The 26,492-nt window shown below is 38.1% G+C and overlaps 2 protein-coding genes and 1 long non-coding RNA gene across 4 annotated transcripts; 2 read left to right on the top strand and 1 right to left on the bottom strand.

Moving 5' to 3' along the window:
• Positions 1-1,169: 1,169 nt before the first annotated feature.
• Positions 1,170-19,912, top strand: LOC111342499 (uncharacterized). Of its 2 annotated transcripts, none has more exons than XM_022949590.2 (17): positions 1,170-1,348; positions 5,560-5,664; positions 10,240-10,902; positions 11,959-12,083; positions 12,586-12,678; positions 12,885-12,951; positions 13,063-13,121; positions 13,446-13,732; positions 14,341-14,480; positions 14,751-14,882; positions 15,090-15,615; positions 15,739-16,614; positions 17,023-17,145; positions 18,159-18,261; positions 18,433-18,497; positions 18,640-18,787; positions 19,062-19,912. In XM_022949590.2, the coding sequence occupies exons 1-17, from the start codon at positions 1,343-1,345 to the stop codon at positions 19,348-19,350; spliced, it is 3,807 nt and encodes a 1,268-aa protein (XP_022805325.2). In that variant the 5' UTR covers positions 1,170-1,342; the 3' UTR covers positions 19,351-19,912. The 2 variants fall into 2 exon arrangements, with proteins under 2 accessions (XP_022805325.2, XP_022805323.2); XM_022949588.2 differs by lacking the exon at positions 1,170-1,348 and adding an exon at positions 4,373-4,617.
• Positions 19,913-20,329: 417 nt separating this feature from the next.
• LOC148719505 (homeobox protein Nkx-6.3-like) lies at positions 20,330-24,549 on the bottom strand. Its single transcript, XM_088740212.1, has 2 exons — positions 24,241-24,549; positions 20,330-21,063 (listed from the first exon to the last, which is right to left on the bottom strand). Exons 1-2 carry the CDS (start codon positions 24,521-24,523, stop codon positions 20,750-20,752), a joined length of 597 nt encoding a protein of 198 aa, XP_088596338.1. The 5' UTR covers positions 24,524-24,549; the 3' UTR covers positions 20,330-20,749.
• On the top strand, positions 24,542-26,490 carry LOC148719504 (uncharacterized). The gene is made up of 3 exons (XR_015993654.1): positions 24,542-24,795; positions 25,743-25,797; positions 26,362-26,490. It is a non-coding gene; the product is annotated as an uncharacterized LOC148719504 (long non-coding RNA).
• The last annotated feature ends 2 nt before the right edge of the window (positions 26,491-26,492 follow it).

The raw sequence follows: 26,492 nt of genomic DNA, 5'->3' as shown, positions 1-26,492 counted from the left end.
CTACTACTACTACTACTACTACTACTACTACTACTACTACTACTACTACTACTACTACAACAAAGGGATAGAATCCGACAAACCGTGATTGTTTTTCTTCTCCTACAGTTTGTAAGCTTTTGTAGTCTGAAGTTATTTTTCAGCTCTCTTGAGAATATCTTGAAGTAAATTTTGAATTGATGAGAATTTTTATCTCCCAAGTGATTGTGACAGTGATTGTTTACAGCTAGCTTAAATAGGGTCGGAGCTTGCCGCACTTGACGAATATTATAATTATTTTCTAAAACTACAACTAATACCAAACAGCTATGTGTCCCGAGAATGTTAAATTTTTGAAACGAATTCGGTTTCAAAAACGTTGTTTAACATCAGTATATTGAGCTGTATTACTACTCGGAACTGCGAAAGATTAAACAAACTTATATATTAAACCAGACTATAATATAATTAAGCGATTTAAGATGAAAAAAATCATCAAATTCATTGATTTATAGAAAAAAAAATTAAATAAAGGAAAGAGAAAAGAAACTTGTGGTCTTCGGGAAACACTAGACTCGAGAAGGTGATTAATTTAGAATTTTTTTACTCCATGCTTAACCAGCCACTGAAAAAAGACTTTCCAAATATAGAAGGACCACAGCGGTACAAATTATCTTTTCTTTAATCAGTTCTAATAGGATTAATATGATATGTCTATTTTGATGCTGGTCTTGTGAAATTCAACGTCAAAAGATAAAAAAAAAAAGAACCTTATTGTTCTTTCAACTGATGACAGTCATTCTTTTTTAATTAATTTATCACGGTCACTTACTATCGGAACGTCAAATTTTCATTTCATCTGATACCTTTTGAGACTGTTGCTTCTGTTGACCAATATCTATAATTTATATTGACTTTTTAACTGCATCCGAAAAATACTGTATAAAAATGACTGCCAAAGTATAAATATCACTTGATTTATCGAGCATAAGGTACAGAGTTCACTCTATTTAGAACACTTTATTTCGAGATCGACCTCATAAAAAATTTACAGTTCTTCGATGATTAGTCGGAATCCAAAAGTGATGATGTGAATATAGCACATTTGATTGGGATGGTAAATTGCGTCACAAAATGTACGGAAAGTGATATTCATTCCAGCAATTCACAGCGGATTGGAAACGCATTCTTGAGGTGACACGAGCGCATTGAAGTGGCACAAAGTTGGATAGAGCTGACAAATTGTGAATTACGACCTCACGGCCGAGGACTGAAGACTTATCAGAAAGGTTTCCTCCCGTTCAAACAAAGAGCACTGCGTATTCAAGCCTTTAACCAGCGGGGAGAAGCAACAAGTTTGGAAATGGAGGTCAGTTTTTTTTCGTAAACAGAGACAAGTGTTTTCATGCCATTAGGCGACCGCGCTGGCGATCAAATTATCGACTGCGATACTCACTTACATAAGCATCGATGCCTTGCTCTTTATTCAACTCTACTAAAACATAATGTTATTACTATCTTCTGATCAAATCTCAGAACTCGTGCTAGTCTTTTGAAACACAACCAAGAAACTTTCGTTTCAGATCAAACTGCGATGCAGAAATTACAAATCAAAATGGCTGCTCTAAAAATCGTCTATTGCTCGTTAGGATTGTCAATAGAAAATGTTGAAAGGAAATGTTTAGCACTTACGAGCGATAAAGTATCAGGAAATGAAAAACCGCAGATCGATATTTCAGAAATAATTTGCCAGAAATTATTTCTACGATAAGAGGAACATTTGAGAAAGCTAATTTTTTTCTTATTATATTTTTTCTTTCCATAAAATTACATTGCTTCGGGGAAAAATCGAGAAGTCATGGCAATCAAATGATAGAACCGCAGATATTTCAATTGTTTTTAGCGTTGTCAAACACTGTTCAGGCCAGTTCACGATTGAATATGCCTCAGCGGAATAAGGAAATTAACATGTCATCGTCATTATCAAACTTGATTATTAATACATACTGACAGGAGGTAAGAAACGTGCGTGACAAACATACCGTGCGTGACAAAAAAAATATATATATCTGTACACAAAGAAAAGAAAAAACACTGCTATCAGAAAAAGCACTGCAGCCCAGGAAAAATAAAGCCGCTTTGTAACGCATATCGTACTCAGCAGTATCTGGTATTCTGAAACAGGCACCCTGCTGTTACTCATGATTCTTGAATGGGCAACATGAGGGCTCTAAACACACCCCCCCCCTTTCCTAATGAGAAATGAAACGAAAATTTGATTATTAGAAATAAAAAAGTTTAAAAAAAAGCATGAAAAGAAAAAGAGAGCCGAATATTCAAAAAATGAGGAAATGAACGAACAAGCGAATGAAGGAATTGCTATTAAAATGATGACGACACGGACGACTGCTCTGTAGATTGGATCGCATCGTTAGAAGCTAAAGCTTCTGTGAAAGTGATTTAAAACGTTAACGACGGTCAAAAGATGTTTTGTTTAAAGGTTGGACTTCGATCTGTTCACAAAGTCACGCGGAATTCGTCGAAGACTTTTAACCTCAACTATCGTTTATTTTCTGACGCGAAAACATTTATTGATTTGAATGAAGAGTGATGAACTGGGTGGCGTAAACATTTTAACAAATTTGACAAGCACTTCTCTTTTCTAAAAGAAGCTCTGTTCTGGTTTCAGTTCGAGCGGAAGCGAAGCTATATTGTTACAAAAAAATTGCCTTCTTTGGATGAAGTTAATCATGCGAAAATAAGTTTTGTCAACATCCAGCCAAACTAACTTATACTTTCGAAATAAAGGCTTAGGCCCGGTTCAGACGCCGATCTTTTCATGAGCCGAACCTAATTCCCTGAATTAAGTACATGAAAAGATCGGCGTCTGAATCAATTTGGGACGGCTATTTCAATTTGGAACGGCTCACCCGTTCTTCCCGCCTGACTTGGCCGAGAATTTCATCTTTAGAACGCCTTTGGAACGGCATTAATTCAGACGCCGTACTTTTCATGTGCCGATGCTAATGCATAAATTGTTATAATGTATTTTTCAAGCAGTTTGACTGGTTTTACTGGAACTGAATTTGGAACTGCCAATAAGAACGGCGTCTGCAGGCGTACTTTTGTTAATTTGGGTCGGTCCAAATTCGAATTGAGTTCGGCTCATGAAAAGGTCGAGGTCTGAACCGGGCCTTAGTTTATTCGAGAATCATAGAACAATGGGATTTCGTGCGAAACTACAACGAATTTTGTACAGGAACATATGAACTTATGTTCCTGGTTTATCCAGTTCGGATTATTGTTACTAAGTCGGGATGGTTTTGCTTGATCTTGGTTTCAGACCCCTAAACAGTTTCTAAGTTGACTGTTGGTAACAGTTACCCTTTTGCTATGTTGCAGAAAAAACCTCGAGTTGATAATGAAATGCGTTGGTGTACACCATTACAGTGGTCTCCGGTTTTATTTTTGATGCATTAATATAGTATTATGATCGTTGACGGAGAACTTTCACAAATTTACGGTATAAACGTTGAAATTTTTCCAACAGAAAGTGAAGTGATGGGGACGATACAAAATCAATGTACTAAGTATACTCAAAAGCTTTTGCATAAGATCCAAAGTGCTGGTTGTAATTCCCTGCTATCGACTGATGATCGAATTTTTTTAGTTCTTTTTTCCCTTTTTAAAAGCTTGTTTTAGTGTGTGAGGTTTAAACTTTTTTTTTATAAAATAATCATCTACGAATTTTGCTCATTTTGACGAAAGAACTCTGCCCATTTGGTTATTTATAAATGTTAACCTTTTTAATGTTGTCCCCGATACTTTAAATGATGTGACACATGTAGACTGAATTCCCTTTTGGTTTTTTTCTACACAAATAAGGAACCGATCGGCTCCCGTGATCGGGTAGAATGGAATTGCGTGGATAAATTTGTTGACTGCTAGATGATGTCACTTACCATGCCAAACTAATAGAACGCACGTTAATAAATCAAACTACGTATTAAAAGATTAAGACAAAGAAAGTTTGAAAGAAGGATCACGGAAACTCGTGTCTTATCTGAATAGTGGAATGATCGATCATTCTCGTTCAAAATTCTCTCAGATTTATGCGATTTATATATAACGGTTTAACTTATAGCGTAGAAAAATCTCGAAAACACTCTCTTTAGATGTCAGTTCTTTAATGATTTTTTTCATGTGAGTTTTAAATATCTCTTAGCGACTCATGCAAACGAAAGCTATTTCGCAGAATGACATCATGTCATTATAACTTCCACACCTCCCTACTAAGTCGCACGTGACCAAAATCAAATGGCGCACAAAATGGCGCTCCTTGATTGGCGGTTTGAGTCACATGGGAGGCCGTAACCACAAAATCAACTCAAATTTATTCATAGTTTCATAACAGAATGATTCGAACTGGTAGCTTTGTCGCCGAGGAATGATTCTTTCGTTGTGTTGCAATATTCCGGTATCCGGCGAAGGATTTGGATTGAATTTAGAGCCGAAAACATGAAAGTTACGGTGTGTTTTGATGCTGTGCGTGTCATCGTTCCGTGTGGGAATGGCGAACTAACTGTATCTGAGCTTATTGAACGAGCGGTTTCAAGGTATCGCAAAGCTACAAACAAGGCAAGTATACGGTCTGTTTATAAAGTGTCTCTCGACAGTTAAGCACTGCCATTGCTTAAAGCCCGTTCTCAATTGTTGGCAACGTTCTCGACTCCTGTTAACTTTCGATAGACACCGAGTCACGATTATTACTCAGTAATTCGGATGTGAAATTTGCCTTAGGGTCCATTAAAATCTCATTTTCGAGTACCATAGCGCTGTGCGTTTTGTTTTTTCTTTAGATTTGAATTATCTTCAAACTGAACTTTCTTTGATTGTACACGGTCATGTTTTATTTTGGGTCAAGCTTGGTCGTACTCTCTCGAATGACTCGTACACGTTCGATTTCCGGCGCACGGTCGATGTAGCGTTCGATTAAAAATCTACCAAATTTAGCTAAGCTGTCTGTTTAGAGGTTTGTGTCGAACCAGCAAATATGAATTAATTGCCTCAGGTCGGTTTCTAAATATTAGATTTTCATAGTTCGGTGGCAACATCTAATAAACTATAGATTCCAGTGAAAATCTTGAAACATTCTTGACTTATCGTTTCGCTGGAAAATCTCGTCGACCCAAGGGTTCCACATTGGTGTTTGCAGCATATTATATCAATTTAATATATATATCTACGCATATAGGAAGCCCACAGTTGATACATTCCGGTGTTATTTCTTGCAAACCTATCAATAAGTGCTTCCTAATTTATCTCAAATTTTTTACTTTCCTCTATTCTAAGTGTTGGTTGCGCATGCAGCTTTTGTGTCCGGCTTTGGTCAGTTAAGTTGAAATCATACAGTGAATCAAATCAGCTACAATACAATTTACAACCCGACACTGGTTTTCTTAAGGGTATGATTAATGTTCAAGGTTATGTTGACTAGATTTTCAGCGATAAAATTGCTGTCATGCGGGAGCATTTGTTCTAGTGGGATCTTTTCAATCAAATGTTCTTTATTATTTGTAGCCAACAGACGAGCACGTACAAGTGCATTTTCTTGAGACCAGTGATGATCGAGCTATTCTCGATCCTGACGATGTACTCAGTGATGTGGTCGACGACAAAGATAAGGTATTGCTATCTTTTACTTCTCCTGTTTCATGTCTATCGTAATGTTTTTCTAACTTATTACTCGCTTAGATTAAATTCAAAATTCCCTATTAATAAATTCCGATTGCGTCCTGTGTTATTGAAATTACTACGATGAAATGAACACTTTATTTGATAGCGTGACACGTTCTACAACTCAATAAGCAGATTTTTTCCTAATCAAGGACAAGGATTGTTGTTTCTGTCCTGTTCAATTCCACATCGGAAGTTATTCTGTTGAGGTAATTTAGGAAATTTCAAATCAGTGCCGTAAGAAGATCAGTTTTTCTGTTTGTTTAGTGAATTTCAAATATGAAAACCTCCTGTAGAGCCGTGTGAATTTTTTTTTCTCTTTCCCAGACAATTTATTCATGAAGCATTGCAACAAATTTCGTCTGACAATACAATGTCCTTTGTTCAGGGCAGATTTGCCTGTGGTTTTAACTTTGCTTCCTTCTTTAATGAATTGATCCCGGTAATTTGTCCCTCATTAAGAATTGTAAATTTTGCTTGTCATTACAAGTTAAATTTGTACATGTGCATTGTATTTTGTGAGAAAAGTCCGTGATTTTGAGAAAAAATGTCATGCAAATTTCAACATATATGTTCTTTGTTGATAACATAAACCTCATCTGCATTTATCAGTTTCAATATTTTATTATTTATCACCTTGGTCTGGACACAATCACATTCCAAGGTTTTCATATTTAAATTGTTTATTCAGAATGATGCAACTTGCATTGTACAATGGAAACTAAGGTGGGCCTCGAATATTGCAATGTTTTAAAAGTACTGATTACTTAAGCAGCTTCTGGGGGACTAACTTACAGAGTTAGGCTTATAACAAAGAAAACTGAACAGACTGTTCCTGTGACACTCAAGGGTGTCGTGTCTGCCCTTTAAGAGTTTCCTGCCTGTTTTTTAGACATGATAATTGATTCAGGTATTCAATTAGAGGGTACTTGTTATTTTAATGTTGACCCATGAAACTGAGACCTTAAATTGACCACTTCTTTCAAAATAAGGTTTGATGCAACAAGATTTGTTGTTGTTGTTAAAGAGAAGTTTCAAATTTGATTATGACTGATTTTTTTTGTATCAAGGTCACTTGTTAAATATGGCATCTGTGAACAAAGGTTTTGTTCTCAGAGGAGTCTTTATCAGTATTAAGTAAATATATGACCAAGTTTTCTTAAACACCTCTTGAATTGGGAAGGGATAGAAATTCAAGAGCTTGGTCAGGACGGCATTACAAGGTAGCCATCCAGGTGCCATTATATTTTACACGCATTGTGTCATAATTTTGACAAGGTTTTTTTATTTTTTGTGAGAGAATTACTGAGAAATTATTGTATCCAAAGCTTGCTGATGGTATTATTTACATGATTATTGTTGCTGGTGTTGTTTTTCTTTTCTGTGGATTTCAATATACAAAGTGGTCCTAAATGCTATTATGCCGTAATCCTTGAGTACCTTGATCAAAGTCCATCGCTAGCTTCTTTGTTTTCCATGTGCAGAGTATGCTTAAATGACACTTCTACTTCTAATAATGGCAAATATAGGTTACTGATTCTACATGTAAATGGGTCTCTAACTTTTGTTTAAGTTTCCAGAATAGTGCATTGTGCACATGTTTAACAATTCCAACCGTTTGCAAGTGTCAAGGTTACAATTTGGACAAATACATTTTCCTATCCAGTGCAAACTAATGATATCTCCAAGACTATCTTAAATCTGTAAGTGTGCCTGTGTAAGGTATTTCTTGGATCATATTAAGTGCCTGTTGTTTACCTTTAACAGTTAATTGTTTCAGAAAATGTGAGATAGGGGCAAGCTCCTGCATTTTTGCTTGCACCCTTGTGGCTAGCTACAGTGTGTCAAGGACTTTCCCCAATTGAGCACTTAATGTAGTCTGTTAAATGTGGATGTGTTGCTGTATGCAAATAGTTGAGTTGAAAAATAATTAACTTGGGCACTTCTGGCTTCTCATAGCAATTCATTGATTGGGTGGAAGAATTACACCACCTAAATTCTTGTGAAGAGTTGTTGACCAGAGGTTTTGATTCAACCTCACAGAAAAGTAATATAATTTGTTATGATTCCTTTGGACTGCTAATGAATTAATCTGAGAAGAAATACTGACTCTGATGATCAACCACTTGCTTGTCTCTCAAAACCTGAGACAGATCAGCAATACTCCTAGTAATATAATGATACTAAATGATGTTACAATTGGAGTAAGGAATAGTGAGCTTTGAAAAGTCATCATTCTTTGAGCCTGGAGGTGATTTACTTGTAGAACAGAAAACAAGTCCATTAGGGGAAAGCACAACAGTGTCTTTGTACAGCTTTACTATACAGACTTAGTCTAGTCTCTAGAATTTGATGTGATTTTCCAGTTAAGTGGCCCTGTATGAAAATGTGAGGATGTCTGATTGAAATACTGATTTCTTCTAGAATGATGTCTGTATAGCTTCTTGGTTTGGGTATGGTGGCGATTTTAAAGCTTTTACAAAAGATGAAGTATTTTTGCCTAGATTTTCCTTTTACATACATTTAAACAAGTGGCACACTGGAAATCAATGTAAAACAACATGACTTGTGTGTTATTGTTTCATCATGATTATATTTGAATTTATAGATCAAGCTGGTTTTTTTCCTTTACTTCTTTAGCTGTTGCTGAACTTTGATCAAGGGGCTCTGACTTAAATCAGATTAAGGAAAGGCTCCTTGATCATTTAATATAATTTTGTTATTTTTGGGACCCATGCTGTGTTGTTTTATGAGTCATTCATGACAAAGTGCAAACAAAAAAATTACTGGTGATGAGAAATGGGTGTGATTGTTTTAAGATACATAATTATGGGAATAACAGATGAAAGTTGAAATAGCCTTGATGTGCATGTGTCGAAGGCTGAAATTGTGTATCATGCGAGTTTTGATTGGGAAATGTTTTATTGTAGAGGTCTACATGTTTGTGGAACTTATTGGTGTATCTAAGATAATGTTGCTTGGATGGATCAAGTGATTTGATCCAATGTTTTTGTGGTTGTTAGTCAAGAATAATTTGTAAGCGGACAACATTCTTGACTTCTATGTTAGTACATTCTTGTGTTAGGTGTTGTAGAGCTTTCAATGGCAGTAGAAATGGAAATTCTTACCAGTTTTATTCAATAAAAAATGACCCAAACATTTACCGGACAACTCCAGTGGAAGACATTGATTGCTTCATTTCTGAAATATTTGTAATTTATTTCTTGACAGTTAAGTCAAATCGTCATTTAGTCATTTGTAAACTATTCCAAGAGTGTTTATCCTTAATATCTCTGTGAGATTGTAATGCAAAATATTGTTGATAGAAGCCCTGGAGTTCTTTTGCTTGGCAAGTACTTATTGGATGAAAACATTACAAAGATGTCACTTTATTCCATATTGTTTTAATTGTAAAATACACAACTTGTGAAGTAAAGTAAAATAAAAATTAGTCCTAAAACTGCCTTATATGGTTTTGTAGAATGGGCTTTTGAGAAACCTTTTAAAGTTTTATGTTTTAACTTTCTGTTTACATTTCTGATGTCAAAACAATTTCACATTCTCAAAATTGTCATATAGTATTTTGCAATATGGATACTTTTCTTCCTAAAATTAATTTTAAAACTGGAATATGAGGAACTTAACCAAACCTGTATTTTAATGTCAAGGAGTTTAGCATGGGTGGACTTCTTGGGGACACTAAAGTACATCTTTTAAAATCTTTTTATACTCAAGTACTATAAAATGAACATATGCATTATGATAAACTCTCTCAAAAAGCTTACAGCAATTGTTATTGATGAAATAGTCTTGTAGGTTTTAATAGTTTTCTTTCTTTTTTATTAAAAATAGACAGAGGGGGCAAATATCTTTGATCTTTACTCGTTTTTACCGTATGTCGAGTGGTCCTGCATTTTTGGTGGTTTGTTTGCCATTCCACAATTAAATTAAAAAGTGGTATAGCAGATTGCTGTTTCAAAGCAAGAATATTTTGATTTTAGCTGATAGATTGTACGTTTGTTAACGGGACCACAGTGATAAATAACCTAACACAGCTGTAAGAAACACAAGACAATTGATGATAAAATATTAATTTTGGTGCAGTTTAACCCGCAGTTTTTATTGCAAATACAATGCCCATTGAAATAAACAGTGATTATTCCACAATGGAGAAAACAATCAGCTAGTTCACACACATACTAATTAGGAAGATGTGTCTTCTGTTAGACAGGTGTAGTTCATCTATTAAGACTAGTTTGGTTTGACTAGTCTGTGTCTGGTCATTTACTAGTCTTAGACTAGTTTTTTGCGTGCATATATTTTGGTCCCTTTAGCTGCACCGTACGTAGCTGGTTGCTGTACAGAAGCTCCTGTTTAAGTGTTCTAAACAAGAGTTCACTTAATCTTGTAAAATCTTGCTCATTTGTTTACTGAACACCTTAAAAATACATTATGCTGTGCCTTATCTGAGTGACTACTGTAACATTTTACCCATATTATACAATACTTTGATTTGTTTCCTAGTTACTCGCTGTTTTTCAAGAGGGTTCTTCTCAACTTCTTCATCGGCCAGCCCTGAATGGTGGCTATGGGACTAGTGCATCATCTGTAGGAACAGCAAGTCCTGACTTGTCCCAGCATGAAGATGAACCTCAGAAATACATGGAAGAACAACCCTTAAAACAATTCACATCAATCAAACCAAATACAAATGGTGAAATAAAGACTGCGCCAAGGGCAGTGAAAAGCCCTCCACCTCCTGTGCCACCTAAACCAGTTAGAAACAACACCAAGAATAGTAGTAGGACTTCTTATATTGAATCTGTCCCTTCGGAAGATTCTGGAATATCCTCCCATGATGACAGGTTTCGAATAAGTTCTGACTCTTCAAAGTCTGAAACAATTGAGAATGTAGTTGTCAAACCTACAATTTACAAGACAGGTGAAATGACCTTTGTTGCGGTAGGGATGCCTGTTAAGCAAGCAGTTTATAATGGTCAAAATGGTCATGCAAACCATGACAGAAGACGTTTCTCATCAACGAGTTCTGACCACGCTGATAATGAGCACAGTGACATGGAGGAAGAAACATTTTCACTGGGTCGTAATTCAACACGAAGATCTATGTTTGTAGACAGCCCCATGTTGGACAGATGGGCAGAGCTACAGGAGGAGAGAATGTTTGTGGTGAGAGAGACCTTGTGCCTTAAAGACTAGCATTTCATCTTGTGATGCAGGTTCATTTTTGGTTGTGATTTTCCTTCGTCTGGAACTTGTTTTTGCCAATTACTGTTCCAAAAAGCAAGGGAAAATAAGAGTTGAGCCAAGAGTGAAGTGCATTACAACATACATGTCTGTGTTTTCTATTGCAGAGTTAGTGATTGAAGTAGTAGCACAATTAAGTAGGCGGGTGATTCATTTTGTCTTGGAAGTGGTGGAGGAGCACAACTTGGGATCCAATGGCAAGGCTTGACACTAACAGTAGCCTACTAGACACAGACCAGTAGAAATTCAGTTTTGGCTAGTGGTTTTCAATTTCCACATGACAGTTTGGCCAGAAAACAAACCGAAATTGTTGTAACATCTAATATGTCACTAGCCACTTAGCTTTAAGTAAGTTGAAAAGTTAGTGTCAAGCTCTGAATTAGCCTTAGTGGGAATAATTGTCTTTTGTACCAGCAAACTGTTTGGGAAACCTGACAGAATGGAGGGGTAGAACTTATAATTTCAAAGAGGAGTAGCAGTAATTAACAACTATTCACTGAAGTGGATCGCCAACTGTGGCAAGGAAAATACCCACTGTTAGCTACTGACACTGACTGTAGTAAAAAGTTGTTTTTAGTGTGATACTAAAACAGTGAGACAAAGTAGCTCAAAAAGATGATTGAACTCGTATATTCCTGCAGCGATTACAGTATTTTCAGACACAAATCGGCGTGAGTTGCTCAGAGGTGAATAACGAAGAATATTCAGAGTTTGAGTAACTAATGAGCTAATCAGAGCATGTCCTTGATGCTATCCACTGTTTTAGTATATAGTAATATTCCTTGTCTCTCCATACTCCAGAAATTTGAATAGCCTTTGGCAACTACACAATACAGTCTTCTCAGCAGACTTTACCCAATAAGTATATTTTTTAATGGATATGATATCATTGTGATTAATGCATAATATGTGCGTTTTCTCTGAATGCTATAACCTCTTCTATGTTGATGGTAATTGTAAGAATCACCAATTTTGTAGAATAATCCCAACCGAAGTGAGCCAGTGAGTACAGTAACATCTCCATCAGAACCAAGCTCCATCGAACCAGACTTTGCTCTGAAGTATGATGACGACCAGCAATCTCAAACCTCCCAGAGCAGTGGGTATGTTGATGTCGTTTACTTTTGCCTATTGCAACTCATTGTATTGAGCCACTTCCTGGTTCAAAAATATACTTTACTCTACCAGTGTAGTGACAATGACATTTATTTGCAAGTTAGAGATTAAAAAAGCTTATTTCCATAAAAATATTTGTACTTTCCTTGGATTTAGTGAATAAGGGGTCTGGAATGTCAGATGGGGCTTTTCTTCGATTGTTTAACTGTGGGCTCTGATTTTAAACGTATGTGTTTCACACCAAAAAGACATGAAGTACTAATGATTTGAAATCATAGCTGTTTCAGTGGAATTTATTGCTGTACTTTTGAACCCATTACAGGGACTGGTGATACTTACATATAGGGCATATTCAACGGAAAAGCTATATTTCCATTCATTTTGAATTGTTAAATGATATATTGAAATAAACAGGAACACAAACTTAATTAAGCAAGTTTAGTTAGTTACCTTTAATAACCCGTTTTCCACTTTAATTATATATTGTAGGGAACCTGATATGCTTATGATTGAGTTGAGTCGAGCAGATCCAACGGAACCCTTAGGGTTTACGGTGACGGGATACAGAACAGCAGACAGCAGGTAAATTTATTACGAATCTGCTTTCATGTACACAATAACTGGAAAGGGTGTTTGTACAGTGAGAGAGCCTCAAATAACCCCAGGCAGACAACTGTATTCTGTTGTCATCTTTTTTTTATGACACACAAGGTGAAGTTGATGTTTTATCAAACGTCCGTTGAGGGTTTATTTCGCGTATACACATGGTTTCAATTTCTCATTGACAGGGAACTTGGGCTTATCGTTCGAGACATTTCACCCAGTGGATGTGCTGCAAGAGATGGAAGACTTGAAGTAAGTAAATATTCGTTACTTTCATCAAATCTATGCCACGTTTATTTTGTGTAATGGGTAAGCTTCCTTTTTAAATGAAAAAATTGCTGAAAAGAACTTATGTCTCCACAGATAGCAGACAGAATTGTTGAGGTGAATGGCTGGAGTCTAATGGACATGCCAAATGAAAGGTAACTAAAGCAAGAGATACTTTGTGTGAAAGCTGTAGGGGGATTAATGCACCGTGACCGAGGCTAAATGCATAACAATTGTAAGGTGAAATAAATTTTGTAGCGCAATACAAGGATGACATGGGTGGTTCCCAAGTCGATGTCGAGTTTTTGTTCAAGGGAAGTGGGAACGAGGCGGGAAGTGGCGTGGCCTGTTACAAACATGACGTTTAGAAATGTAGAGAATATCGAGATAAAAAATCTTGTTGGTTTTGCAATTTTAACTTTATTAGAGTTAGGTTTAAGCGTTCGGTAGATAACCGACATTTTTCTTTTTCATTTTAGAGCAGAAGAACTTTTTGCAGAAGCAATAAAAGCATCAGTTGTTAATCTCGGAGTGTCTCGAACGCATTCATTCGTCCCAGGACAGAAAAGTGACACACCACACGATGATGAAGTCATACACGCACAACCTATAGAAGAAAATAACGAGTCACAACAGCAACAACAACAAGATCAGACACCGAGAGAAATACTTCCTCTTACACCTCGTTCAATGATCAATTCACCTTCGATTCCCGACAACAGCTTCAAGAAAGTGAATAAAAGAATCCTTATCGAACTCATGAAAGGTATTTCTTTTAATATCTTGACGCAAAGGTTGGATACGTTTCTGTTTAAAAGCGTGACAAACTGTTACTTTCTTACATGTACATGACTATTTTCAGAATCGTAACGTAGACCAATGTAGGACACGCCCACACCTGTTAATGAGTGCAGTGAACTCTGGAACAGAATTTTCGATTCCTTGCTTGCTCCGCGACAAGCATAATTTTTTTATTATTGTTATTTTTTTTTAGCGAAAAACGCTTACGTTGGTTAGCGCGAGGGAAGTGCTAAGGAGGAGTGACTTTTCTGGCTCCTTCAGAAGCCGGAGTCACCTCCCTGGCGCCTGCTTCCTCATTCCTGAAAAACGCAAAAAACCGACGTATGTTCTGCTGGCTGTCCTATTTGGATCATTTTTATCTTTTTTTGGGGAGCAGGATGATTCATAAACTCCCCTAGTGCCCATCTATACACAGAAATATAAATACTAGCAAATTATCGGGAGAACGAGTCAAAATGCCGGGAGTAACTTGCAATATACTGTTACTTTGTCCAGAAGGACAGTAGCTATGCAAACCAGTTGATGTGCAAACTTAAGCCCAAAAACTTCTTGACGTAACTAATTTTTTGTCAGGCATTGATGGTCTTGGATTCAGTATCACAACACGTGATAATCCAGCCGGAGGGAACACTCCAATATTCGTGAAGAGCATCCTCCCAAAAGGTGCAGCTATCGAGGACGGACAGCTGAGGGCGGGGGATCAAATTGTGGAAGTAAGTACATCGGTTTCGAAAACCCGCGTCACCCTTCAACACAGTCAGGTGTACCGCTGAAATTAGTTGCGACCTGTCTATCCTCGTTTGCCTGCGCTGTAAGTTTCTTTGAGCTGTGACTGGCTCCTTATAAAATTTTTCTTGTTTCTGATTGGCTCCGGTAATTACTTTGGCTTTGGTTTCATGAATCTTAATCAGAAGGCGAAAGAGAGTAGAACAGAAATCAGTGTTGACCGAAACATGTTTATGTTGTTTGTATTTTTTTTATAGGTAAATGGACAGAAAATGTTCGGCAAAAGCCAAGCGGAGGCCGTGAACGTTTTACGAAGCACCAAGGGTCTGGTGAAGATTTTGGTTCAACGGGAGGAAACTCTCCAGTCCCCCAGGGCTCCTGCGATAGAGGTGAGCACAAAGGAACTCCAGTGATAATTTACTCCTCACAAACAACTTTTCATCAGGAGCAATCACTAAAATTCCTCTTCGTGAAAAGTCCTATTTGGTGTCACTCTGGTTTTCTTGTCAAAGATGTTTTCTCTTAGTGTTTTCACTTACTCCTAGCGTTAAGTGTATGAGTTTTTAAACCGTTTGTTCTGCTCTTGTCACCTTAAGGTAAATGAAGACAGCATGAGTCATTTGAAAGAGGAAGGCCTTCAAGTTCTAACGTTCAAAATTGCTCTGGACGTATCTGGCGCGGCAGGCCTGGGTGTGAGTGTTAAAGGCAAATCACGTGGTACAGCTGAAGAAGGTCGAGACAGTCCTCAGGACAAGGGCATCTTTGTTAAGTCCATCATTCCTGGCGGTGCTGCAGCAAAAGATGGCCGCCTTTGTCCCAACGATCAACTTCTCCGTGTGAATGGTAAATCGTTAGTCGGGTTAACAAACCAGTCCGCTATGGATACACTAAGAATCGCTATGCAGTCCACAAGACCAAATCAAGCCTTTATTGACGTGACTATTGCGCGCGAACAAGAAGAGGCTCCACCACCCCCTGGGGAGTTACTGCACAGTAGGTCCCTTGAGAGGCTCAATGCGCCTGATCAAGAGAGGCCCATCGAGGCAAGCTCCGAAGAAAGACTTATCGAAGGACCACAATCAGGCAATTCCGAAACGGACGGTGGTTCTCTCAAGAAGGAAGGTAAGTGCAGCTTTCTGTTGTTTTCATTGCCTCCTAGTCGCGGTTAAGTCTTTAAAGGTAGTAGCGGTAAAGATTTTAATTAATAATCGCATTATAATCTCTATTTTTCTTCATCAAACATAGGACTCCCAAGTAGACAAGAAGACCAATTTAATGAATCAATGGTCAGTAGAAATCTGAGCCCGATCCGAGCGAGAAATGCGGTGCATCGAAATGACTCGTACTGTGTGGCTATCAACAAGAGCCAAATACCTGGTTCTCCATTTTATAGCCCCTTCAGACAACGCCCCGTCCATCGCCCCAGTCCTTTAGCAATGATAAATGATCGTGCGCCACCCCTTGCTCCCAGTTCCCCGACAAAAACGTCAACGCCAATGGATAGTCGATCTGAATATGGCATCGAAAGTGGAGCAAACGTACCCACAGGAAGGCCCACCAGTACCGTTGCCATACCAACACCACCTCTCGAAAGCACCGACGAAAAACCCACGGGGCTTGCAAGTCCCTCACAGGTAGCTGCGAAGCCACTTGCTCCTCAGCCCCCGCCGAGGTGGGACTCAGAAGCAGATCCCTCTGCGAATAATAATTACAATTTACAAGCAAGGCTTAAGTTAAAGCTCAAAATGCCAGACGCTGAGGGACCTCAAAAGGAAGGGACTAATATCAAACTTCCATCTCCGCCCTCGCAGTTTTCGAGCCAGTCACCCTCTCAGGAATGCCCTCCGTCTTATGATCAAGCGGTGGCGCGCCTTGGTAGGTCCCCACACGCGTCAGTCAGTTCGGAGCCTTCGACGCCGAGCAGAGAACAGCGGAAATCGTTTACGGAAGAGAATGTGGAAAACTCCATCATTGCTCCTCCCAGTCCCTTCTCCGAGGAGGAAAACCCATTTCAAAGGGACGGCTTTGGGCGGACGTCAATGTCGGAGAAACGAGGACGAGCAACCCTAGATGCAAGGCAATCAGAATTCTTTATCAAACGAGAACAAGAAAGGACTGAAGGTCAGTTGTTGTAGCTCATTCTTTAACTTCTAATCATTAGCACATACTTTCTCCTTGCAGTATCAATACATTATGCAGAAAACCGGTTAGGTCATAAACCGGTTAGGTCATAAACCGGTTAGGTCATAAACCGGTTAGGTCATAAACCGCTTATGTTATAAACTGGGTATAAGGGTTAAAATAAGATGGTAGCTGATGCCAGTTAATGATTTTCTGCATCAGTTGATCTCGTCTGACAACTGTAGAAAAGCTTGAACGAGTGCTCGTAAAAAAAAAAAAAAAAAAAAACTCTGTTTTTTTTTTTGGTGGCGGCTTTCGTGTGGCATTTTTTCTCTCTCTACTGATTCGAGAACATTTCTGTCGCCATTTTCCTTCTAACTCTGTGTTTGTTTCTGGTTGTATTTATAGATTATACGTCTCAGTCAGAAGATGGTGAAATCGACGAGGAAAAACCTGAGCTGGCAGTTACACGCCAACCTCTGAGAAGGGCCGACTCAGACGATGAGCAACTGAGGCATCAACTAGAGGAAGGTAAGGAGCAGTGCCGGGTTGCACTATGATATAAGAGTACAACAACTACACTTTATAAAGTAAGCTCAATTTCCAAACCTAATTTTTTTTTAATTTTTATAACAAACAAAAGAGTTAAAATGTATAGAAACCATTTAAAAGTGATGGTAGTTGCCCTACTAGAGATTACTTGGTTCAAAAGGAGCTTTTTGAAGGAGCTTTTTAAAGCTTTGTAACAGTTAAAACTATTAGAAACTAAAATTTTTTTAATCGTTTCTGGGATTTTCTGAGGTTAAAAAATCTTTAAAACCCACGTTTCGATCAGTTTTACTGGTCTTCCTCAGATTGCTTAAATGCTGTCAATATGGCGGACTGAATAGAAAAGTTCTAGAAGGAATTGAGTCACTACGACAGAAACATCGCGGAATGAGAGTCCTTGACAATTTTGACCACGTTGAAACATGGAAACCAGTCTTAAACTCCTTCTTTGATCATGAAAAAAGACTGTAATAGGCAGTGAATTATCGCAAAAGTAGAAGTACTTGACAAACCTCAGACTACATTTCCCGCGCAATCTGACATCGCTTAAATGTCGTGTAATTATCACGAAACGTCATGTGCGGTCACCAAGCTAAAAGACTTGACAATCCGCCATATTGACAACATTTAAACAACCTAAGGAAGACCAGTAAAACTGGTCGAAACGTCGGTTTTAAAGATATTTTAACCTCGGAAAATCCCAGAAACGATTAAAAAAAAATTAGTTTTTACAAAAATGAGAGGTGAAAGTTTCAGGAATACGATTAAAACTATTAGTGCGTTTTGATTGTTTTTCTATCAACAAACCCTGTTTATGTTCCCCATCAGTAGCCAGCCACCTTCTTCCTTCTCGATTTTATATTGTCCCTTGCCTGTTTTTCTACGTTACCTAACTAAACGTTTTAGTCTCTTTCAAGTTGCGGGTGTTTTTACATGTCCAAATAAATCTCATGTGTAAGGAAGCCAATTAATTGCTTGTTTCTCACCTTTGGCAGAATCTAAAGAGGAAATACGACCCTCTCCATATGGTCGAATGACAAAAAGTCGCTCAACTGGACAACTAAAACATATAGGACTTTCAAAAGCCAAGGAGAAAAAGTAAGCGGTTGTATAATTAAAGAAAAGGATATCGCTGAAACAAATTAATAGCAGAATTAGTGTTGTGCCACATTGCCTGGAGCAGCTTGGGGAGAGCGAATATTTTATTTTTGGTGCATATCGTTGAAGAGGAAGCGTATTACTAAAAAGAGCTGCTTTTTCATTTTTCAGGGCCAAAAGTAACGACAACTTGAGTTTCACAAGCGCAGTGGAAAGTGCGAACCGATCTTATCCAGGTTAGCTTTGACATTGTTTGTTACGATATTAATTTAAATGTTCCAAAATGTGGATGTTCCTCTACACAATGAAGCTATGATACGGTTAAATTATGGACTATTTTCATAGTGGTTCTAATTGAACTGGTTTATTGTGTTCCAGGTGACTTTCAGAATGGTCACGCAAGGTTTAGTCCTTCGGACGAGCAAGAGGTACCCATAACGATGAGGAGTAACGCTGATTTCACGGCGGTGCAACAGAAACTTGCTACGAAAAAGCCCTTCTACAAAGGAATCAGTTCTGTGTTTAAGTGAGTGTTTATTCTTTTTTTTGTTTTTAGTTCATGTAAAATTCCTTGTATTAGCTCCAGAGTTATAACCTTCTATCGCGCGTACTCTTTTTGGCAAGACAATGAAAACAAACAAACGAAGGAACAAGAGAAAAAAAAGAAACGAAGATTAACAAGAAGAACGCTTGATCGCAGTTTTAAAATCCAGATTGTGAGGAAGCAATTTAAGCTTTGATGAAGTATTCGCCCTCGATACATTTTCAATTTTTGTAATTGTCTCTCTTAACTCTCCCAGGATCGGAAAAAACAAGCGAGGCGACTACAGTCTCTCGGACTGCGATGGTCCAGCGTTCAAACATACCTACAGTAAAGAAGCACTTATTGACTTTCCCTCCGAGCAGCGATACAGACAACTTGTCAATCATTACGGACAGGAGAGACCGTCGGAGCGGGCTAACACGCTACCGACTCGAGGGCGAAAAAAACGCGAAGCGAAAGAAAAGGAGGCTGAAGAAAGGCGACCTCCTCCACCTCCGGTAATGAAAGTTGGAAGGGTGACTGTTACTGCGCCCACTAGAGTTTAACAAGTCTTCAAGGCTGTCAAGTGCTTCGAAACGGTGATGAAAACCGGTTATGAAAGTTGGAAGGGTGACTGTTACTGCGCCCACTAGAGTTTAGTAAGTCTTCAAGGCTGTCAAGTGCTTCGAAAACGAAGTCATTTCTGTTTATAGTGCATCTACAAATAATGAAAATACTCTCGTATCCTAGCTGATTTTACAGTGATGATAGAGGAAATTTTCATAGAAAATAAATTAAAGAATTCTTTGATGACTATTTTATACCCAGGAGGTCTAAAACACCAAGAATTTATCGCATTCTATTGATAGATTATTTCTAAGAAAAAAACCTATTATTTTTGAAAAACCTAAAGTACATATTCAAATATTTTGCCTGACGTGTTTGTAAGATTACCAAAGCATATCTGTACCTGTCTTGTGAATAGGTCACTCCATTATCAGTCCCTGTTTTTGATTCCGTTAATCCGAAATATTTAGCAAAGTTTGTAAATTGCGATTTATATAGCGAAAGTTGTTGGTCATCTGTGATCGAGATATTTACCAGCAATAAAGACCATTTTCTAACTAAGCGTTGTCATGTTCTCAAAATTATTATAATTATTAATTTAGTTATTATTATATTTTATATGAATTGTTGATGCTGGTAAATTATTTCATACGCCAAAGATTTACATTTACATAGATTTGTCTTCATTCACTTGAAAGTTTTCATCGGCTTCCCTAGATGCATTCCCTTGTTCTGATTGGCTGTTTGCATTTCTGCATTTCAGTATTATTTGAAGTATTGTTCTGAATATTTTTTAGCAGGGCCCATGGGCATTTCTTGTTTTACCTCTGTACTGTTAGTCCTTTTTATTTTTGGCATCGTTTCCCGCTCTTTATCATTCAATTTGCTATATTTGCCCACGATTTTTTTTAATACAAAATTCAACTGAAACAGTAGTCAACAGAAAATAATACTCATCACTGTTATTGGAGATTTCGGTTTGTTACCAAAGAGAACTCTATTTAATAGGTTTATACATTCGACTTTTAAACATGAATGCGTAATTACAGCATTATGTTTCCAGAACAACAAGTGACTACACTCACACTTGCGAAAGAAGAGAAAAACAGGTTTGCAGTCCCTCGAGGACACCCTTCGCCCGGTAGGCTCTTTCTGGGCTCGCGTCTTGGCCGCTTGTGTTGCTACACGCTAATGGAGCTTACTTGCACATCACACACAAACCAAAAAAGCGTGTTAGGTCATCTCAATGGAATCTTTTCATTCACATCTTAGGCGAAATCAAAACAATGCCTCTTTTTCTCTTAGTAGCAACCTAACAGAATTTCTTTCCTAACTTTCACGTGAGATAAGTCAAATCGGAAAAGTATATTTTTCCAGGGGTTTCTTTTTTCGTATCTATCAATGTTTCCTTGCAGTTTTCTCGGCACGGGGAAGTTTTGTATTTCGATCTGGTTTTGCTTCCTGCGAATGTCTCCACTTCACCCGTCTATTTTGGAACCAGACCTTTATCTGATGCTCCGTGAGCCCAAGACACAGTGACAAGCGGTACCTCTCACGTTTATCCAAGTAGTGTTGAGTCTGGAAGCGTTCTTCTAATGTTTTTCGTTGATGGTCGGAGAAAACCGGACGGGACCAGGATGGGGAATGCATTTGTCTTGTCACACTGAGGGGAGTTGTGAAGGTAACATTAGGTCGGGTGGTAGCCTGAGGGTCTGAAAAAAAAAATAATGGAAATGAACATCATTTGTTGACGTTCCTTCAGAGATTCGTAATCCGGCGATTTCTTAATCTATTGTATTTCCTGATAGCTGTTATTCAAACCCTTTTATTTCCGTTTGACTGTGGCTTTCATTTTCCACCATCTCAGCACAGACTCGCTGTGCGTGCGTTTTAAATCACTTCGCTGGATTAGGAGATCGTACTTGAAGTGTTTTAGGGAAGACGATCTTAGCACTCGCTCAAAGCTCGCTTCGCGTTTACTTCTGTTGCTGGATAACCGCAAGAAGTACTGTATACAATCAAAATGTAGAAACAGCCATCGTCGAGTAGGAGTTATCAAAGCTAATGTATTGAATAGCATTTCAATCGGAAGATTTAGAGGATTTTAAAATCTTCTTAAGTGTGCACTTCCGGCGAATCAGTGATTTAAGACTTTGGCTTGACAAAACAGGAAAACCATGGCCTGCCTTGGGGCTAATCTGCTAAAATAGGGTGGGGCTTCGACCTGACACTTCTTACACTAATTTTCTTTATTCTATCTCTCTCTTTCTCTTTCTTTTCTTTCTTTTTCAGAAAAAGGAAAGAATTCTTGCAACAAACGTGCGACCTTTTGCGATCTCATTTCTATACAAAAACTGTTCCTGACTTGCCTGTACCTGCATAAGAATGATTATTGAAAAAATAACCGATTTGTTTTAATAATCAGTTTATGATCGTTTGAATGTATTATGAACTGTCACCCTTCAGCATTACTTACATAAACTATGTATATCCAGTTAATTAAAATTCAAAAGCAGATCAGTTCTTCAAGCTGAGATTATTTCTGTAGCCTCTTAAGCGAAAGGCGAAAAAGATCACGAGTTTCCATATCGGATGTCTCACGAAATTTAGGAATAATTTATGGTTCTTTCTAAATCATATAAAGTACTTTTTTTTAGTCTGTGGAAAGAAATCAGGGGGTTTTGTGAGGCATTGTTTGAGGTCGACATCTAAGTAGTTCGTTAACCGGAACTTGTTTAAGACGTTTAAGGCCCAGGTGAAAAGGCAAAGATGGCACTAACAAATTAAAGAGTCGGAGGTCTTTCCAGAGTCACAACAAGTTACTAAACGTTTCGACCTCTACAAGGAGATGGGCCTTACAAGCACTAAGGCAACCACTGGGTTTTGCTTTTGTTTTTCTCCGTTTTGTTTTCAGACCAAGGGAAAGTGTGAAATGGTTACAGGTTTTGACTGACCCTGCGCGTCGCTATAGCGGCAGTTTTTCTTTTTTTTGTCACGGCGGAATTTTGGAGGAATTCAGTGTAAAATCAACCAAGTTTGCTTTTCGTTCATGTATTTTTTAATTTAGTTTATGGACACGACTGTTTTCAGTCAATTTTAGACGTGTAACCACGCCGTAGTCCTTCATATATATTGATATGTTCACTACAGTGAAAGTCAAAATAGATAAGCTCAGAGGTGTTATCCTTCCTCGTTGACACTAGACTCTCTACACAAGAAAGAGAGCAGCTACATGTGAAAATTACCTGTCAGATCATGGGAGTTAAAGTTCGCAGCTGCCTTTGAAGTCAGGTCAAAGTGGGGTCGCGAACGGAGCAAAATCCGACTTCTCGTAAGACCGTCTTATGAGAGAACACAAGCAAAAAAAAAAATAATACAAACCACGATTGAAACTAATTTAAATCATATGGATGTATCAACAAAGATGAAATGGTAAATTGGCCACCGTAACGATTGTAACGGTAGCCAATTTACCATTTCAACTTTGTTGATATATCCAAATTATTTCGTTACTCCCACCGACGCAGCCCCAAACAGTTTCTTTCGAAACTATCAGCCTTTATTCATTTGTAATTTAAATCATGTATCATTATTTATTGATAGATCAAAACAAATAAGATGCGAGAACAATGCATTAGAATGGGGGAAACTCGAGCTGAATACTTAATGCAAAAGCAGATTATTGTTTTTTTGTCCTACATAGGGCTACAAAATTGGAAATCAAGAATGTTCCATCGCTTAAATGCCATCAAAAGAATTTCTAACCCACACGGAATGAAGAAGCACGAAGAGAAGGCGTGCAAAACTGCGTATAGCTATAATAAAGAAATGTTACGACGAGGTTGGTGTCCTAATGTTAGAAAACTTCTGCTATTTCCTCCTTCTCACACCTTTGCAAGGAAAAGACTCCTGAGGAATGCCATTCAGGCCGTTACAATGTATGCAGCCATTTCCTAGAGTAACCTGAGACAGGATGTATCACAAAGGCGAAGCTACCGCAAAAAGAGTACCTCTTGTACACAAGTTGGAATCACTCCATTACTCTCAAAATTAACCTAATTTCCGGCTATAAATAAATAAAGGAAATACTGGCCGGTAGTGTAATATAAAAGTAACGGCTTGGTTGGTTTCAAACTGATCACTATCTTAAGCGCGGCGGAAGCGAAAGCGACTCACTGTCCGAAGGAAAGAATTTTGCAGATCAAAAAAGGACACACAAGAAGAGTATCACGCTGATTTGCGCAAAACTCCAACGATAAAAAAAACCTCACTGTCCGGCCTTTTTAAGATTGAAAAATCATTTCGTGACTCCCTTTATTTCGTTGTAGGCTAGGCCGTTAAATTCTAAGCCTTCCGCCGTTTAATGCGCCAAAAGCCAAGAATTTTTTTGTTAACCGCTTTTCACCCTGAGTAGTTGATTGGTTAGGCTTGACAATTTCCAGTTCATGTTTAGTTTGCATCGTGGGTGTTAAAGTCGACGACTCTGGTTTGTAAATTATTATGAATGGTTTTATGGCAAATTAACATCAAATACGTTAAGCCGTAAGCCACAATCGGCTTTGAATACCCACGATCGATTTGCAGTCTCCATTTCGCTCTTGAATTCGATATACTTTCCTGGTTCGAAGTTTAAACCATACACTCGATGAAAACAACAACCATTTAGCTTTATTTGGAACTCGATTTTTACCTGTCAGCAATCGCTTCAACAATTGTCAAGTCAGAAGACCAAACTGTAAGAATTTCAAAATGACGCAACGCTGAATATCTGCCAATAAAGAAGTTAATTCTCCTTAAGTGCAGGCTTGCACCTTAGAAATTGATAGTGGTAAAGAAAAAAAGGTCACGCTTTGTTCTTTCTCAAGTGAAACCATGGAGCTTTACCTTACCTGATTTGGAAGAACCATATAGGATCGTCTCAATCCCAAACTTCAGTTTTTCTTGTTGTCTTTGAGGTTGAGCTTTCCACGAGGTATTTAATTCGGTTGTTTCTCGCGCTTCATCTGTTTGCATGGTTGTTGCAATTGGCGCATCTATGAAACTGCTAGCGCTCAAGTGTGGCAGAGTTGTTGTAAGTTTTAACTGAGTTACCAGGCTGTCACTGATAGCACTGATTTGTGGAGGAAGTCTTCCGCAGAAATCACATTGACAATAAATCATCGATGAGTTCATAATTTTATGTCGCGGGGATTGTTCTTTTTGAGCTACTTGGAAAACCACGAGTCTCTTATAACCGTCCGTGGGACCTCCCAGGTTATCACAGAGTAACAGATCAGCACAGTCGATAAAAGTTTCCCGTCCGACACCTATTTCTGCCAATCACCTTATCTTGGACTCTGTGGTGGCTTTTACGTATCTTTATTGTTTTCTGGGGGAGAAGGAGGAGGAGAAGGGAAGAGGAGAGGGGAGGAGTGGGCGAGGAGAAAAGATAGATACTATCAGAGGTAAGAGCTGAGAACGGATGAAAAATTGATTAAACTGTATACATGCAACATACATACAGCAAACTTATCTTAAAACCCTTTTTTAACCTATGTTAAGATCTGGTGTTTTAAATCTTGGCTATTTATATTTCAAAGATATAAAAAACTTACTGTTGGTACCCATTTCAGACGAGGACAGTTCAACAACCTTGAACCTATGCAGTGTAGGGGTGTATTGCAATGTACATTGGTACCACTCTGAGGACGTTCCCTGTCTCCCCCCCACCTACCCCCTACCTCCGAGCTCTGCTTCCTGGGTGTCGAGATGTCTACTGTTTTTTCCCCAGGTTCTGTGCAAAGGGAAAGATGATGCTTGGGTGTCATCAGTGACCCTGCGGTTTAACACTAAATTTAGATCATTCAATTCTAGTCGACTAAAACAACACTTGGAACGTTTGCAAATTAATCGAGCGCTTTAGTCGAAAACAAATGTCAGTATTCAAAGTGGTGGTCTTTTTTTTTTTTTTACTTTTTTCCCGGATATCGTACACGGTAAAAAAAAATTGTGGCCTTTTTGGACGACAACATTTTACTGCATGGTTCTAATTTGAGATATACGAGACGATAAGAGACAGCCTGGGTTTGATGGATATCTGCCTTCTTTCCGTTTATTTCAATAAAAGTATGCCATATTTTTCCGGTCGTAATGGTTATTTTGAGTTAAAAAACGATCTAAAAACACAAGTTTATTTACTCAGATCATCACGTTTGATGAAATAATTATAGTGTAACCGATCTCAAAATTGAAACCAAATGCTTATTGCAATTAAAATGTAGGTCAATTTATGATGTCTCTGTTATCAAACTCAAACGACCTCAAAGCGTCAGACAGGATAAATTTCATTCTAATTTTCCTACTTAAAGTTACAATTTTTAACTGATAATTACCCTGATTTTATTGTTAACAGGCATAGTTACAATCTCGTTCCCAAGGCCGTCGAAGCGAGGTTGGCACAATACGAAGTAAGTCTGTTTTCACTCTCTCCGATGTTGCCTCAGAGCATGCAACACAAGATCTAAAATCCGTCAGAAAAAAAATGTATTTTGTGGAAAATGATTTAAGTCATTGACATATCTTTTACACAAGACTTACGTTTGTTTTAGGCCACGGAATGTTCGTTGTTTACATTAATCCGGACGCTCTACTATCTAACGGAGCTCTACGTCAAAATATTATCCAGAGACTTAGCGCGTTACATTGAAGCACAGCGGGGGCCGAGGGGCAAAGGTTTAATTTTAAGGGGGTCTGTCTACTATACCAGCTAACTACATCGATGAGTATGCCATTTAGCAAAGAAAGAAAAAAAAAACTTTCAATGGATTCAGGTTCGTACACCAGAACAGAGATCTAATCAGATAATAAGAGAGAATTTCAAGCCAAAATTGTTTTCAAGTCTCTATTTCCGCTCATTTCCGTGTGAATTAGTTAGAAGAATCTCACACCGATTGCAAGATAAATGATCTTTTAGTCGATTTGGTTGTATATTCTCATTACCTGTTAGCTGAATAATTCATTGTCCTCTTTAGGAGAAGTTGCATAGCAACCACTTGTAGGGAGGGGCCATATGGTGACTGAAATCTCACCAGCCGAACTGGAAAAGCAAAGCAGGACACATTCAAAGAACACAGCAGGGCAGTTAAACTTCTCCTATCGACAA

The sequence above is a fragment of the Stylophora pistillata genome, chromosome 12 (assembly GCF_964205215.1).
Source record: "Stylophora pistillata chromosome 12, jaStyPist1.2, whole genome shotgun sequence".
Taxonomy (NCBI): domain Eukaryota; kingdom Metazoa; phylum Cnidaria; class Anthozoa; order Scleractinia; family Pocilloporidae; genus Stylophora; species Stylophora pistillata.
Note: the sequence above shows the minus strand (reverse complement) of the source record. Positions and strands in the feature narration are given on the sequence as shown.